Source organism: Marmota flaviventris, chromosome 3 (genome assembly GCF_047511675.1).
Source record: "Marmota flaviventris isolate mMarFla1 chromosome 3, mMarFla1.hap1, whole genome shotgun sequence".
In the NCBI taxonomy this organism is placed as follows: domain Eukaryota; kingdom Metazoa; phylum Chordata; class Mammalia; order Rodentia; family Sciuridae; genus Marmota; species Marmota flaviventris.
The window spans coordinates 71,582,492-71,599,895 of NC_092500.1; the positions used below are offsets into that span (position 1 = coordinate 71,582,492).

Consider the following 17,404-nt stretch of genomic DNA (forward strand, 5'->3'; position numbering starts at 1 on the left):
ATAAGAAAAAATTATCACGGAGAGGAAGTGAGCTGTGCCAAATGCTGCTGCTAAATCAAGCTAGAGAAAAACTGAGACTTAACCAATGGATTTAGCAACATTTCTTCAATAGTCACTCACTAAATAAATTATCAATATTTGTAAAATTGGAATTTTCACATATAATTATAGGTTTTCAAAAATAAAAGCCATTTAGATGTGAAAACTCTAATATTCAATATCACTTATCAATTTGGGAAATTTTCTGCCTTGTGAAACCCAGTTTAGATAACAAGTGTAAAAAATAAAATGTGAGTGCAAACTAATAGAAATCCTGTTGGAGAGCAGGAGGTCAGAAAATAGCTCATTGTGGTACTTCTGCCTATACATTTTTCCAGATATGAAACCACATGCCAATCCTTGTGAGCAACATTTTACTCTATTTTTTTTTTTATTATAAATGAGCTTAAGAACACACATTCTTTGTGTGCCTGGACATCTCTTCTTTGTCTTTTGCAGAAAACTCAAGGTCTCTTAGTGCCTTTTCAGGGAAAAAAAAAAAAAAAACTGAATTACTTTGTCTCACAGCTTGTATTTTAAACATCAAGTAAAATGAAATGATGGCAAAAATTCAGCCATTACCATTAGTGGGATAACATTTTTATAGTGGATATTTAAAAGGTTATGCATTAACATGTATCTGTAGAGCTTGTGGTCAAAGAGGTCAAATTATTATGGTTTATGTTTTTTTTCTGCTTACTATAACTTCTAACTCTATGAATATCAAATGGAGACAAAGATCAAGTCATCAAATATACCACATCATTCTGAGTAAACCAAATACAGAGCTAATTTATAAAATTTCATTTTCATTACAGGAGACATTTCCTTGGATCTGAAAAATATATATATTATAATTAATTTTTTTTAAGTATGTCTACATGCTGGCTAACAGTTCTCTTTTTGTTTGTTGTCTATAGTCACAAAAAGCACTATCCTCACTGTATTAAAAGCAACAGTTTCAGCCTTTGTCCTAATTTGTTGGTCTTGTTGAAATAGGAACTAATATAAATCAAGGTAAATACAGAGAAAATATATCCCAAGGCTTATTTTCAGGAACAAATTTATAACAGAACTCTAGTATTTAAGAATTTAAATGTGGTCAAGATATAATTTTGACTGGTCCAATTCTTCAATTAATGTTGAAATCAAATCATTTAAGAAAAATATTTACTAAATTCTATATTTAAAATCTTCATGGAAAATCAGTGTTTGGTTCCCCTAGTTAAATCTATATATTTCATCTTCTCCTAACCTGCTTTCCCTACCATGATTTAATTCTTTCTCTCTTGACCTTTACTTAGAGGAAACTGATGAAATGGGAAATCACTGCTTACTGCCACTCATAAAATCTCTCTGAAATATATTTTGGCTTGTGACCTTTAAATTGTGGGGTAAATAATATGAATCACATCTCCTCTTACAGACCTGATCTGTGGGTCGAGATATGTTTGCTTTTCATCTGTATGAAAATGCTCTAGCCTGTGATTGCCATGAAGCAGGTGAGGTTAGGTGAAGAATGGGCAGTTGCCAATTGAGTCAGGCAGGGGATAAAGTGGTAATATGAGATGGAAAGATAAGATAGAGTGGATTCTTTTGAAGGAGATTGTAATCGCTGATGGTCATTTGCCTTTCATGGGTGAGTAGAGGATCTAAAGACAGTGTCAGAATACCTGGTCTATAAAGAAAGAACACTTGGGCAAAACACTGGAAAGAGCTTACATTAGGGTGGTATAGCTGTGAGAATAGAATTTGAAATTGAATAAAATGCCTCAGGGGTCCTATGACATTTCTCTCCAACTAAGAAGGGATGTCTATGAGTACCAGCTTAACATTGAGGATGATATCCCTTTTAGAATTTCTGCTACCATGCTGTTTTGTATGATAAACTGAGTTATATTCTTACTTTCAAAAATATTAATGTTTCATAAAGCCTAATGGTATTTACAGAGATAAAAATTTGAAATTTTAGCCAATGTTATCTGGTTTGTAAAATCAAATGTTGATAATATTTTCCTGGGAAATCCCCAGGTCATTCACAATGTTTTAGTCAGCATTTAATAGGAGATGCATACCAGTAAGGTGAAAATTAATTTACAGTTAAATGCTTTATGTCAGGAGGCAACTTGCCTGATTGAAATGATTTGAAACAGCATATTCTAAGCACACTGCATGCTGCTGCTTCTTGGCTATAGATATAGATGAATGTGGGACTGGAAGGCACAGCTGTGCCAATGATACCATTTGCTTCAACTTGGATGGCGGATATGATTGTCGGTGTCCTCATGGAAAGAATTGCACTGGGGACTGCATCCATGATGGAAAAGTCAAACACAATGGTCAGATTTGGGTGTTGGAAAATGACCGGTGCTCTGTGTGTTCATGTCAGGTTAGTATAAATAAATCTGCATTTATTTTAATTGTACAGTTCAATGAGTCTTAATAAATGAATGCATCCATTTAACCACCATCACAATTAATATTATTGAACATTTCTAGTAACCCAGATGTTGCCTGTATCCCTTCCTGGTTAATCCTGTACACACAAAGGCAAACTCACCTTCTATTTCTTATAGATAAAATTAATACTTTCTAGAGCCTCCTATAAATAGAATCACAAGGTACATTCTCTTTCTGTCTGACTTCTTTATTTCAACATGTGTTCTTTGAGATTGGTTCAGTTGTTACATATATCTCTTCCATTATATTGCTGAACAGAAGTCCATTGTGTCATACTACTACAATGTGTTTATCTCTTCACATGGTGATAAGATTTTATTACTAACTATGTTCATTTTTCCATAGTCAAAATATCATGTTTGAGTGAATACATAAATGAAACCAGAATAGACAAGCTATGACCCAAGGGTGAAAAATATCGATTTGGACTATATTTCAATTTTAGAAAGGTATTTTGTTATATGTACCAGTTTACAATAGAGACTTAAATTATAGTTAAATGAATAATACTATGTACTAGAGACTCAGTAAGCATGAAGGAAATTGATAACAGTGTGTACAAAAACATAAGGTTTAAAATATTGCAGATATTTAGCAATATGTGAAACCTAGTTATCAAATACTTGCCTTCTCACAAAACAAAATTTAGATAGTATTCAAATTACTATACTAATACACAAATATGTGAATATTTATACATCTGTACACTCATTTATATGTATATAAGGACCATACAGGGGTTATCATTCCAATTACTTCTGGAAAATTTCTTTCTGTTCAAGTCATTTGAGGAGGAATATGTAGAAAGGAAATTGGAAGTCCTCTAGCTTGGGTAATTTCTACATGTTAACTACAAGATGGAATTTTAAAGAAACTATATTGTGTTTAGTAAACTGTGTGAATTATTTCATCCTCCATGTGATGTTAGTACACTGAGAAATGGAGGGTTTGGTATGCTTATTTTTACCTTCCCATACAGAACGGGTTCGTTATGTGTCGACGGATGGTTTGTGATTGTGAGAATCCCACAGTTGATCTTTTTTGCTGCCCTGAATGTGATCCAAGGCTTAGCAGTCAGTGCCTCCATCAAAATGGGGAAACCTTATACAACAGTGGTGATACCTGGGTCCAGAATTGCCAACAGTGCCGCTGCCTGGTAAGTTTAGGTACATGAAATGGAGAGAAAGCTTAGGCCTGGAAGCTAAACAGAAAAGCAGCAGCCCTGTCCTTGCTGTCTACCGTTAGCCAGTACCTGGCCATAGTATTGGCAATTTCAAAAAATGAGCTTGGTCAGGATGATAAACTGGTGGACCAGAGAAGAACATTCTTTGTTAGAAGTGGCACATTACATTGTGCATTCTTTTTTCTGAGAGTGATGTCTCTTTCAGGTGTATTTCCAAGTCTCAAAGAAAGAAAAGAGTCCTGCTTCCCTCATCCCACCTAGTTTATGCTTACTTAAAGACAATTGTGGGTAGCACAATAGCAAATGTGAAAAAATAAAACATTCTTTTTCCACACAGAGATTTTGTTAATCCATTTCTTCATTTCTCACACTTAAAAAAGGCAAAAACAAAAATCAAGATTCTTTTCCTTATGAAGTTTGTTGCTGTCAGTGCTATTCTGTGGGCACCTTCTTTTGTACATACTATGAATATGAAATAAATACATAAAGAATTGAATTTTAAAATAAGGTTTGTGAAATTTTCCTGGAAACAATAAGTAAAGACTTGATAAAGAAAACACTGACTTTTTTTCAGTTGAGCAAATGTTTTGTTTCTAATTATGTAAAAGAAAAGGAAAATTGCTCTACATGTCTTCATAGTAGACAGTTTCACAGAAGAGGCTACTTTTAAACTTATGGCTAATTTCCTATTTGTGTGAGGATTTTTTTTGAGGCAATGATTTTTTTTGTTACTTCCTTTTTATTATCTCAACCCAAAAATCAATTGAAAGAGCAAGGTCAGTTTCTGTGCCTGAAGGCTGCTTTCATCTCAAATGCCATGAGATTTGGAATCATGAAGAAAATAGGAAACAGGTGGGAACCATGTTTTTAAAAAGATACAGTTTACACAATTTTCCCACATGGAATAAAAAAGACTGAAGAAGTCAGTTCCTAGGTTTTGGGGATTTTCATGTTGTTTGTTTGGGTTTGGGTTTTTTGTTGTTGTTTGTTTGTTTGTTTTGCAGGATTTGAGGAGTGGCTCAAAGTCCTTACACTGAGAAACACATAAATGAACATGAAAATTGTCAAATTCCTTTCATTTTTTTGTTCATTTTAGTAAATGGACAAAGCTTTCTCTATTAGAAAGGAATAAATGAGAAGTTAGAAGAAAAAAGATCAAAAAAATAAAAATGTCATCTCATGATCAGAAAGTTAAATGGAAGCATTCTTCCACATTAAACAGTTTTTCTTTGTCAGGGAAAAGAAAGGGGCATGCAATTTTTATTTTTTTTAAGAGAAATGGTTGTTGATTTTGCTTTATTATTATTCTTTTTTTAATCCTTGAAAAGTGCTTATAAACCTAGCTTCAGGATAGATCTCATCACTCTGAGAGGGCTTTCGTAGATTCCTTGTAAGATTCACTGGCTTTAAAGGTCTAAATGTAAATATCAATCAAATAAATTGTGTATTCAGTAAACATTGTGTTCCCCTCTTTCTTCTCTGCCTCCTTCCATTTTCTCCCTTCCTCTCCATCTGGTCCTTACTCATCTGTTTTTCTTATAGCAAGGGGAAGTTGACTGTTGGCCCCTGCCTTGCCCAGATGTGGAGTGTGAATTCAGTGTCCTTCCAGAGAATGAATGCTGCCCACGCTGTGTCACCGACCCTTGCCAGGCAGATACCATCCGCAATGACATCACCAAAACTTGCCTGGACGAGATGAATGTGGTTCGCTTCACTGGGTCCTCTTGGATCAAACATGGCACTGAGTGTACTCTCTGCCAGTGCAAGGTAAATCCCATTAAATTCAGGTACTGAAAGTACTTTGCCAGCAGCACCCAGGGCTCAGAGGTACTAGTGTGCTTAACCTGAACAATGGGAAGCATTTTTTTCCCTATTTGTTGTTCAAACAGAGGTGGGAGGAGTGCCGCTCAGGTTTATTAGAACCAAGGCTGACTTTCTCATGCATCCTCCAATGTATATTCAGGGAGAAGGAGAGTGAATGGACTGAAGCCAGAATGATCAGTAGAAACACCCTACTTATACTGCCCTAATGTATCAAACTGTACACATCTTTAAAACGACGACGAAGCAAACTACATGTTTCTTCGGTCATGTTAGAAAACAATATTATATTGATTTGTATATAGTTCTTTTACAAGGTCTGTAAAATATATTGACAAAGTAGATACATTGCATTTTCTAAAGTAGAAATCAATATGGCAAAAATGGGCATGTTTCTTGGTTTGTTATGGTCAATTACATTGAATTGAAGAGTTTAAGATCTGTGTTTACCATATTCCTTCCGTTGGTGAGAAATCAGTATATAGATTTTTCTCTTCTCAGAGGAAAATAGAGCATTATACCTTTTACTTCAGTGAAAGCAAAAAGTGGATAACATAGGCAAAGTAGAAGGAGTTCATGGATAGTGACCAAGTTGAAAGCATTCTGATTGTTATTCCTATAAAATTGAATGGTTTTGTACTTCATATTTATAATTTTGGGAACAACACTGAAACTAAATAATATAAAGGCTTAACAACAACAAAAAGCAAAAACACCAGATTTTTGCAACATTGCATGTCCATATCTGCTCTGGTTTGTGAGAATTTTCATCTTGTGAAGTTCTCAATACAGCAACTTAATTCAAATTTACTTGATATAAATTCTTATTAAGGTAGCTTGATGTAATGGAACCAAGACATATAAAATTATTTAGGACTTAAGATATTTTTTTCCTCTTTCATACCCAAATCTCTTGCTCTTTTAATCATATAATTTGTCAGTCAAGCTTTTTGATTGATCATTTACTGCTGTTTTCTGAAAGCACACCAGCAAACTTGAAGGTATCCAGTACAATAATTTACTAATAATGTATCTGCAGTGTTTCTTTTTTAATATATGTTTAGCATGAGTACACTTAATAGTATATATCTCAAAACTTCAGTGCTAGTGTCCAAACAGGGAATTCTTTCTGACATTTAATTACTGAATAGAATTGGGTCCTTCCTCACCCTTATCTAACTGTACAGAGTAGTGACAACAAAAATATATGCCACATGATAGAAGGAGATGTATATATAGCTCAGATGGGTACTTTTAGTAAGTAAAATGCATTCAAGTAACAGGCAGTAAACATTAGTATGTTTTCTTAAGTAAAGAGCATGAATAAGCCTGCCATTCACTACTTTATAAACAACTGCTAGAAACTTTTGACTGTTAGTAGGAATGTGTTCCAGAAAATGTATTTTGATAGTAAAATTATTTCTTCTTGTCACATGATGCTGATCTTAGATGTAATATTTGAGGTCATTTGCCTTCTTATTAAATGAGTTATAACAGTAAGTTCAATTTTACCAAATTTAGCCCAAATATTCATTTTATTACATTTATTTTGTGTTATTTTAAAAATGAAGTTTATGCAAAACAAGTATTAGGTATGGCTTTGCAGGTAAGCATTCTTCACAATTCAGTGTTTCCAGAGCACATTACCTCCCCATTCCACCCTACTTTGAGTTATTCATTTTTAGTCAGTAAATAAATGTCAAAGCTGAAAACATTCTAATTGGATTATTATTGCTGTAAAATTTAATTTAGTGGCTTTAGTACTTCATTTTTTAATTTTGGAATCAACTCTAAAACTAAATAAATAATCTCAAAGCCTAACAACAGTGTGGGCATTATGCTGGTACCTGGGATGTAGTGATCAGCATTCCTGGAAATAATTGTCTAGAGTGATCCTATGCAGGTTATTTGAATTTAAATTAGTGAAAATTAAACAAATTAAAATATAGTTTCTCAGTCACACTGGCCCTGTTCAGTTGCTCAATAGCCACATGTGGCTACTAGCTATAATATTAGACAGTACGTGTAGAGAACATTTCTGTCATCACAGGGTGTCCTGTTTGACAAGAGTAGGTCTAGAGGTCAAGAACATGGTCTGAAAATCAGGATATCTGGAGTCAAAGCATAGTCAGAAATATTAATTATATGATTTCAGGAGACCTGCTTCAATTTCTCTGTGGTTTAGCTTGCTTACCTGAAAAATGTGAATAATAGTAGTACCGGAAAGTAATAGTATCTACTTGAGATGGTTGCTATAAGAATTAAGTGAAATATCCACACAGGAAATTTCATGGCCAACACATTGAGAGAAAGTATTCAATAAATGTGGGTTTCTATGTGAACTAAATGGATATTTATAAAGTCATGACACAGATGAAGACAACATTACAACTGTGATAGAAGGTTTGTAGGAAAGATTTACTGTACTTAGAGGCTATACAGTTACAAGGAATAAATATCTCTTAAAGTAAGGCAACATCAAGAGTTACCTGTGGAAAACAGGGTAAGATTTTTCCCTTTCACCTTTTTGAAGGTGTCTTCAAATTTATTTTCTAAGGTTAAAAAATGCATCTTTCACTCAAAAGTTGAACTCCTGAGTCAAAAATAATTAATAAGGTTACCTTTCCTAAATCTCATAGAGAAGCATCCTTTTAATTGGTCATAGAGTTTTGAGCTTCAGACAACAAAGAGGATTATCCAGGTGAGAAATAAGAAGAGGGAGATATTACAAGTCCTGTTCCTTTAATAAATCATCACTCAGAAGGAAACTTTTCAAACTGGAAACCAGGGGATGTCTTTGACTCCTAAGGAGACTGTGATATAATACTGAAACAAGTGAGTTATGGTAGAAAATGCAGTGTAATAAGAATAAAGTTCCTGACTTCCTAAATGTTACCTTTATGTATCAAAAACTGCAAAATTGAAGTTGTGAAAGTGGATCTCTGCACTAATATTAGAATAAATAACTAGACCTAAGAACCAAATTCATAGACAGGAAAAATTATAATAAAGTTTCAATATATGATCAAGACTGCTTTGAAAAGATTATTCCATAAATATTTGAATGACTAGATAACAACTTATGGAAAATAATTTGATATAATGTGTTATATTAAAACAAAATCCATGAATAAGGTATTAAGCATTAAAAATAAATCAAAACAAATAAAATAATTTTATATCAATCAAATTTCTAAAAGACAGATGCCTTTTCTAACTTCAATATGATAAAATATACCTCAAAGAAAGCTTAGAGCTTCTATAGCAATCAATATTTAGCAAAGAAAAAGAAACTAGAGACTGGGAAAATATTTTCATCAGATTTAATTAGTTTCTTTTTAGACTAAAAACAAAAAAATTAATAAAAACATTTATTTCCCTATAAATAAAGTAGCAAAGGATGAATAAACATTTCACTAAAAAAATAGCTATTAACATAAAAGGAACTCATTTAACCTTTAAATAATTTAAACTTAAATGTAGACTAGCTGAAAAAATCACTATATTAATATACTATAGTAAAAAAGAAAAGGGCCACAATAATCTCTAATGCTCACAGAGCTGTACTTGAATTGTTATATTATACGCTATTCTTGTCATTGAAAAATACATGTCAACAGCCATACCCCAATCCATTGCAATTTCAGTTTTGAGGGCCTAGCCTAACAAAAAATCTAAAATCTAAACTATAGAATTATATATGCATAGCAATATTGATCTCAATATTATTTGGCATGCAAAATCATGCCAGAATTTTCAAAAGAAACATGATTAGATCAACCATAGTAATTCTATATGATGCAATTTTGATGTTACATATTATAATACATATGTATCAAATGTATTGATTGTATAATTATATATCCTAAATTATATTTACATGATACTGTGATGTTATATGATACTATGATATTATTTGATACTATTATATAATACTATGATATTATGATACTATGATATTATATGATACTATAAGATATATAAGATATTATTTAGTCATCAAATTAACATGGTGCTTATAATTACCCATTAAGATAAATATGATATATAATCACATATGTACTTTGACTATAATAAGGTTGAAAACAAAGGGGTATGAAATTGGATTCTACTAAATTATTGATAGTAGTATATATTTTATACAGATACCAGGGGATATGGATATATGGATATATATATATATATATATATATATATATATGGATATATACACTTAAAATTAAAATCTGTCTCCTAAATTTGATTTGTAGCGTTTAGTATGAAAAGAGCAAAAACAACTTTAGCAATAAATACATACAGAAATGGCAGGGTCATAAGGAAGCTTATTTTACTGTGTCACAATGTAAAAATAATTGCTATTTAAAATTAGCATTGATAATGAGTGATAATATTCCTTGTAGTCAGGATGTTTTGTGAGTCACTATTTCAGTTTTTATAAAGATATTATTTATTACAGTGAAATTCACAGTTAAGTATATAATTTAATGATTTTGATAAATCAAAGTATGTAATGTATTCAACACTCTAGAGAGTGCCTTTGTGCCCTCTTTCAGGTAGTACTTTCAACAGAAAACCTCAATTTTATTTCGTAATGATAGATTCATTTTGCCTGTTTTAAAATTCCACATAAAAGAATCACATGGTATGTACCCTTTTATGTTTTTTGTCTAAATTATCTTAGCTTATCCTCCTTCTGGACTTGAAATCAATTTTTTTTTTTTTTGGTATTTCACTTAGTGATATAGTATATTGTTTTAGACCTGCTAACTTTTTAAATTTTAGAGTATGTGTGTATGTGTGATGCTTGAGATTGAACCTATAGTCTAGGACATGGTAGGCAAACACTCTACCATTTAGCCACTCCACCCCTGTCCCTGGTTTTACAGGTGAAGTACATTTTTAATAGATAATGTACACTTAGTCTTCACCTTTTTATCCAGTGTGCAACAGGTCTTTTAACTGAGGTGTTCAGTCTACATACGTTTAATGTAATTTTTGACTCCAGGGCTATTATTTTGCCATTAGTCTCTACTTGTTCAGTGTATTCTCCATGCTCTTATTTGTTCATTCTTCCCTTTCTTTTTTAAAAACTTTAAAACTTTTTGTCCATTTTAATTGTTTTTTTTTAATTTTAAATTATAACAACTAATTATTTTGTTTTTCTAGAGATTACTATATATCATTAACATCACATTAAAACCATATTTAATATTATACTATTAATAGAAAATATAAGAACTTTTCAATATTATAGCACAAAGGCTGATTCCAGACAGCCTTTGTGCTATAATAACATGTACTTTACAACTCTGTACATTGTAATACTTACAATCCCATATTACTTTTGCTTTAATCAGTCATACATCTTTCAAGGAAATTAAAGGAAGAAAATTGTTATACTTTATACCTATCCACATATTTACCACTTCTGATGTTCTTCATTTCTTCTTAAATATAGAGTCCATCTGCTCATTTCTCTTCAGCTTGAATAAAATCCTTTAGTATCTTCTATTTTGCAAGCTAGCGGTAACAAATTCTTTTAACTTTCATTTGTCTGAAAATTTCTTTATTTTTGAAAGATTTTTTTTATTGGATATAGAAATCAGGATTTATAGATTTGTTTCCAGCCATTTAGGTGATAACTCTAGTTTTCCAGTATCCATTGTTTTGATTCAGCCATCATTTGTATCTTTGTTCCCTTGTATAGAAAATGTCTTTTTTTCCCTTCTGTCTCTTTTCAAATTCTCTTTGGTTTTTAATAGTTTGATTATTACATGATGGTTTAATTATCCTAAAAGACACAACAAAAAACTCTATTTTATTTCTGTTTTTCTCTTTGTCTTATAGATTTGTCTTATAGATTTAGTATGTCTATGGCCTTGTCCTCAATTTTACTTTCTTCTGCCATCTCTAATCTGTTGTTAAGAGTATCTAATGATTTTTTTTTATCTCAGACATTCCACTTTTCAGTTCCAGAGTTTCCACTTAATTTCTTTTATAGTTTAATTTACTTGCTGAGATTTATCATCTGTTCATTCATTGTAACCATTTTTTAACATCTTTGAACATATTTATGATAGATAATTCCTAGTCTTCATCTACTGGTTATATCTGAGTCATCTTTGGATCAGTTACAATTCATTATTTTTCTATCAATTAGGAGCCGCATTCTCCTGGTTTTCTTCACATGTCTATTAATTTTAATAGTATATGGATATTGTGGAGGATATGTTCCTCTGAAGACTGTTTTAGTTCTGGCAGGTTTTAAATCACTGGTTAATCACCTTGTACTACAAGAACTTGGCTTTATATTAGTTAGGTATGACTACTCCAAATTTACCTTTAGTTTTAGGGTGAATATATTGCTCTTGAGATATATTACTTCTTCTTATGGCCTCTTAGGGTTTTCAGCAAAAAAAAATGACTTTTCTATCAATCTTTTCTAACTTGGTAGGACATACATTTCAAGCACTGCTACCTATAATGTGAGCAGAATCCAAAATCTCTGCTTGATTTTTTTTCAAATTCTCAGCTAGGGGTCTCTTATTGTCTCTTTAAAGTCTCTTCAGTAAGTCAGCCAAGAATTTGAGGAAATTATATATTGACTTGTCCCTTACTGTATATATATTTCTCTCTCAATTTTAAGCCACTCTGCTCGTCCAGAAGCTTTCCTCTGATGTCTCTGGCCTATAAGATTGTGGCTTTCTGTTTGAGTTATAGTTCTCAATCTGTACAGACTAGGGAGTACCCTAAAGGAAGGTGCCAAGTAAAAATGATTTTCACACAGTACATTTCCTTTCTTTCAAGGTTGAAATCTATCTAGTGTTTGCTTGCCACTCTCCATTGGTTTCAACTGTGTTTTATATTTTGTCCACTCTTCATATTTGTTATGTATAGGATGATTAGCCTTACGTTAGAAATTATGCCCTTACTGAAATTGAACTGCAGTGGGCTCTTTTGTTAGTGTTTCATGTATGATCTTTGATTCTCTAATTAAGAAAGTGCCAATGATCTGGATTGTAGAGCATCTGTCCTATAAGTAGCAGAACATATTGATAAGGAATAAGAAAAACATTCCTGAAAGATTTTGGAAAATAAACAGTTTCTTCCAAAAAGCAGGTTTATGGGAGCAAGACTTTTCCTCAGAGTTCTAATGCTAGATTTGCATACCCAGTGGCAGAAGTCATCACATATTCCGTAACTCAATTTCTGCTCAAAAGTCACACGGTTTGAAAAACTGATACTCTTAGGAACCCAGTACATTCATCACGTCATGGGGCTAGCAGATTAAGAAAGATCATAAAACTAGGTTTTGTTAGAAAATCTGTGCCTCTGAGCAAAATGGTAAAGCTTTAAAATGTTGCTTGTGGTTCTTGAGATGTCTGAGTCTTTCTTTCTCATGTGCAGTCAGAATAAGAATTCTGCTTAATAGTAATTTAGAAAGGATAAGGATTCGGTTAAACTGATGATATTCTTTTTGGATAATAGACTGGCTTTTCCCCTCACTTGCTGTGTTTCAACAAAAGCTCAGGTTTTAAAATATCATTTTAAAAGTTTTATGTTACAAAAGACACTTTTGATTTTATCATATTAAAGTATAATATATCTAACACCAATTATCTGAGAAAAATAAGAATAGAGGATGAATTTTTAGAGACAGACTAACCTGGTATTTAATTCCAGCTCTATCATTTATTAACTGTGTGGTTTTGGACATAATATTAAGCTTTCTGATCTTCAGTTTCTGAACTAAAAAGTGTGACTATTAATAATGATCCCACTGGGAATGCTGTGAGATTGAAATTAGATAATGTATTTAAAATGCCTGGCAAAGTGTCTGACACAGAATACATACTCAGGAAGTGTAAGAATATTATTATCATAGTGATCGTAATAACAGTATTAACATTATTACTAGTTAACTAGTTGGGGAGAAAGTGACAAATCAGAGAAGAATGTATAGTTTTTTTATTCTTTGTAGTTTTTTACATTATTTTGATACTTTATTATGAAAGCAAATTGTGCATATCTGATCCTTCTCTTTCTATTTCTCCCATTTCATTTGTAAACTGCTTTTTCACCAACCTAAAATTCTCACCTAGTTCTTTTTTCAGTTTCTTTTTTAATAACTTTATTTTTATTTATTTATTTTTCTATATGGTGCTAAGAATTAAACCCAGTGCCTCACACATGCTGGGCAAGCACTCTACTACTGAGCCACAATCAGTCCTCAGTTTCTTAACTGTAATAAAACTCTTGTCACTTCATTGTTTCTCCTTCTACTGTTCCCTGTGCTCTTGGTCTACCTTCATATGGAGCTGTCTTCAGATCTTGGCTCAAATATCACCTCTACAAAGAAGTCTATCCTAGCCACCAATTTAAGTAGGCAGTCTTTTGTTCATCTCATAATACTGCCTAATTTATATCCTTTTGTCTTAGTTTGGAATACTATAACAGAGTATTTTAGACTGGGTGGCTTGAACAACATAAATTCATTTTGTTATTTATTTATTTATTTATTTTATACATGATAGTAGAATCTATTTTGATATATTTATACACCTTTCATGGTTCTAGAGGCTCAGAAACTAATTTCTCATGGTCCAAGATCAAGGTATTGGCCAAATCTGGTTTCCGATGAGGGACATCTTTCTTAGAGATAGCCATCTTCTCATATCCTCATATAGAGGACAGAAGAGAGAGAAGAAGCCAACTTTCTCATATCCTTTTTCTTAATCTGTGCATTATAGGCATACATAATAACTGTATCCATTATGCCATGTTTGTATATGCACATAGCATTTTGATCAATCTCATTACCCTACACTTATTTGCCTCATCGCCTCCCTCCCACTGATCTGCTTGCTCTACTCTACCAATCTCTCTTCTATTACTTATTATTACTACTAATAGGAGTACTTTATTGTGTTATAGTTATATATGTACATAATATACATATATTGTGTATATCCATTCATATGTACTCACTGTATATTCATACATGGACATAGAATAATCTGGTAGATTTATTTCCCAGCATTTCCCCCCATGCTTTTCCTCCTTTCTCCCTTTTGATCCCCTCTCTCTATTCTATTGGTCTCCCTTCTATTTTAGTGAGATCCCTTATCCTTATTTCCTTCCTTCCCCCTCTCCCCCGCTCTTGCTCATATTCTCTCTCTCTCTCTCTCTCTCTCTCTCTCTCTCTCTCTCTCTCTCTCTCATTTCTCTTGACTTTCTGAGTCTGACTTAATTTCAGTTAACATAATGTCCTCAAGTTCCATTTTTTTACCAGCAAAAGACATAATTTCATTTCTATTTAGGACTGAGTAAAACTCCATTATTTATATAGACCAAATTTTCTTTATCCATTCTTCTGTTGACAGGCATCTAGGCTGGGTCCATAACTTGACTATTGTGAATTGTGAGCATCTCATGTCTTTTATAAGGACACTACTGCCATTCATGATGTTCCACTCTTGTTCCCTAATTAACTCCCAAAGGCCTTGCCTCCTCTTATTATTACATTGAGGATTAGAATTTCAACATATGAATTTTGAGGGGACTCTAAACATTCAGACCATAACATTTTTCTAGCACATTTAAGTTTTAGGTTGTAAGTTTGCTTGATAGTTAATAGTTTTCTCTCCCAATACACTATATGCCCTGCCATATGAAGTTAATAACCAGGTCTGCTTTATTTATCATTATAACTAGTACATATTATACTCAACATATATTTTGTGAATAAATAAATACAAGACAAAATGATACAAGTGGATACAATTGGGTAAGTAAAGTCAGTTTATCTCTTGCCACATATAATGAGACATAATTCCTTCTTTACTGATTGAGTTATGAAAAGTGATTATTCAATTCTCAGGAGAATACAATTGTGTTTTTAAGTACTAATCAATGAATGAAATTTACTAATGGCTTAAAATTAATACTCCACAATTATTTCTACTTCTTTCTCTAGAATGGCCACATCTGTTGCTCAGTGGATCCACAGTGCCTTCAGGAGCTGTGAAGTTGACTGTCTTATGGGAGATTTCTGCTTAAAGAATGTTCTTTCATTAAAAAGACCAAAAAAATGTTTTTAAAAATTGAATGATTTGTGGGCAGCTAAATGCAGCTTTGTTAGTAGCTGAGTAAACTTTCAATTATGATGTTTGTGGAGCTTGAGAAAATCACAAAAGGAAAATTCTTGAAAAAAAACTAGACCACAATTCTGCCTCTTCTGTACCTGACATCACCTTGTAGAAAATGTGTGTGAAATGCACACCATAACGTCCTGACCCCTGTACGGGAAGCCTGAGCCCATCGGATCTGTTAAAGTCTTGGGCTTCATTGGTGCAGAAAATTTTCTTCTAGATCAGAATCTTCATGAATCAGTTAGGTTCCTCACTGCAGAAAATAAAATGTAAAGCAGTGAATGAATTATATTTTCAGAAGCAAAGCAAAGAACCTATAACATGTTATGTACAGTACACACTCTGAAAAGAAATCTGAAACAAGTTATTGTAATGATAAAAAAATAATGCACAGGCATGGTTACTTAATATTTTCTAACAGGAAAAGTCATCCCCATTTCCTTGTTTTACTGCACTTATATTATTTGGTTGAATTTGTTCAGTATAAGCTCGTTCTTGTGCAAAGTTAAATAAATATTTCTCTTACCTTAGAATGTGTGAGTCTGTCTTGCTTAATGTGTTCTGCTTTTCTCCAGATGTTTCAAAATACACATTTTTTCTAGTTCTGATATAAATTTTCACTGTGTTATTTCCAAATTGAGGGGTAATTTTTCACTAAATTATATGCCTAACTAGAGGGTGAGATGGATACCCTCCTTCTGTCTCTCCAGGTCCTTAATTTTTCTACCTGCTTTTGTATCCTGGGGAATCTGACCTATATAGAAAGTATTAATAGGTTCTCTTCCCTCTGGAATCTGGTTTGATTTCGATTATACTGCAGTAGAGATTAGCAGCATATCAGGAGGAAGTAAAATTTGGATATTTATGCTGCTGGCTCCCTTCCTGCCAGGTCACCACCATGATTGGCTGTGTCACCTTATTGAAGAACTGAAGAATACATTTCCTGGCAAGTGGCTTTCTCTCTTCAACCTCACCCTTTAGGTTGTGATGACTTCTTCTTGCTTCTTCTGGCTTAGAGTAACATCCCAGGCTACTCTGTCCTTGGGGGTAAGGGGATCCCTGCTCTATTTCTTGTTGTTTTCCCTATTTCCAGTCACATCTTTATAAATGGTCCCTTTGTTAAACTCCTTAATTAGACGTCTTTAAGTGTGCCATCTGTTCGCTGCCAGAATTCTGACAGATATACATAAGGAAGGGAGTGTGTGAAGGTTGGAAATGTCTTCAGGAACTGGTCCTTCACACTGCTATGTAAATCCTTCTCAAGGTTAGGAGGAATTATATTATATTCCACATTAAATCTTTCTATGCACCAAATCACAGATGAAAAATAGGTTATTCCCAATAAGGGAACTTATTCCAATAGAGCTCAATTTTTATACTTTGTACTAAAGTGAAAAGGAAATACAAGTATTGTCAAATTAATTTTTACTTGCATGGAGGCATTTTTCTTTAAAGAAAAATTGAAATGGAGAGGAGATGACCACTACAAGCTACAGAAATGGTAAAGTAGCTTTTAGCTACCCCCTCACCATTGCTATGGAAACAACCTAACATAAGGTGAGCTGAGGAAAATTTATAAATGTTTTAATTCTTTGGCATGTGTAATATGTATTGCATGTGTAAATTCAAGTATCTCTCTACATTCAATATAAATGATTTTTTGCTGCCTTGTTATATTTAATTTAAAATTTTAGCAGAATATAAGGCTTATTTTTATCAGCTATTTACTATGGTAAATAGCAATTTTGTT

General features: G+C 32.7%; 1 protein-coding gene across 1 annotated transcript in view; it reads left to right on the plus strand.

The window, feature by feature from the left end:
* Window positions 1–16,083, plus strand: part of Nell2 (neural EGFL like 2) — a 384,451-nt gene extending 368,368 nt beyond the window's left edge. The window contains exons 17-20 of the mRNA XM_027934141.3: window positions 2,235–2,428; window positions 3,479–3,655; window positions 5,225–5,449; window positions 15,480–16,083. Of these exons, the coding sequence (XP_027789942.2) occupies window positions 2,235–2,428; window positions 3,479–3,655; window positions 5,225–5,449; window positions 15,480–15,530 (647 nt within the window). The 3' untranslated portion in view covers window positions 15,531–16,083. The remainder of the gene's footprint in view (window positions 1–2,234; window positions 2,429–3,478; window positions 3,656–5,224; window positions 5,450–15,479) is intronic.
* Window positions 16,084–17,404: the final 1,321 nt, after the last annotated feature.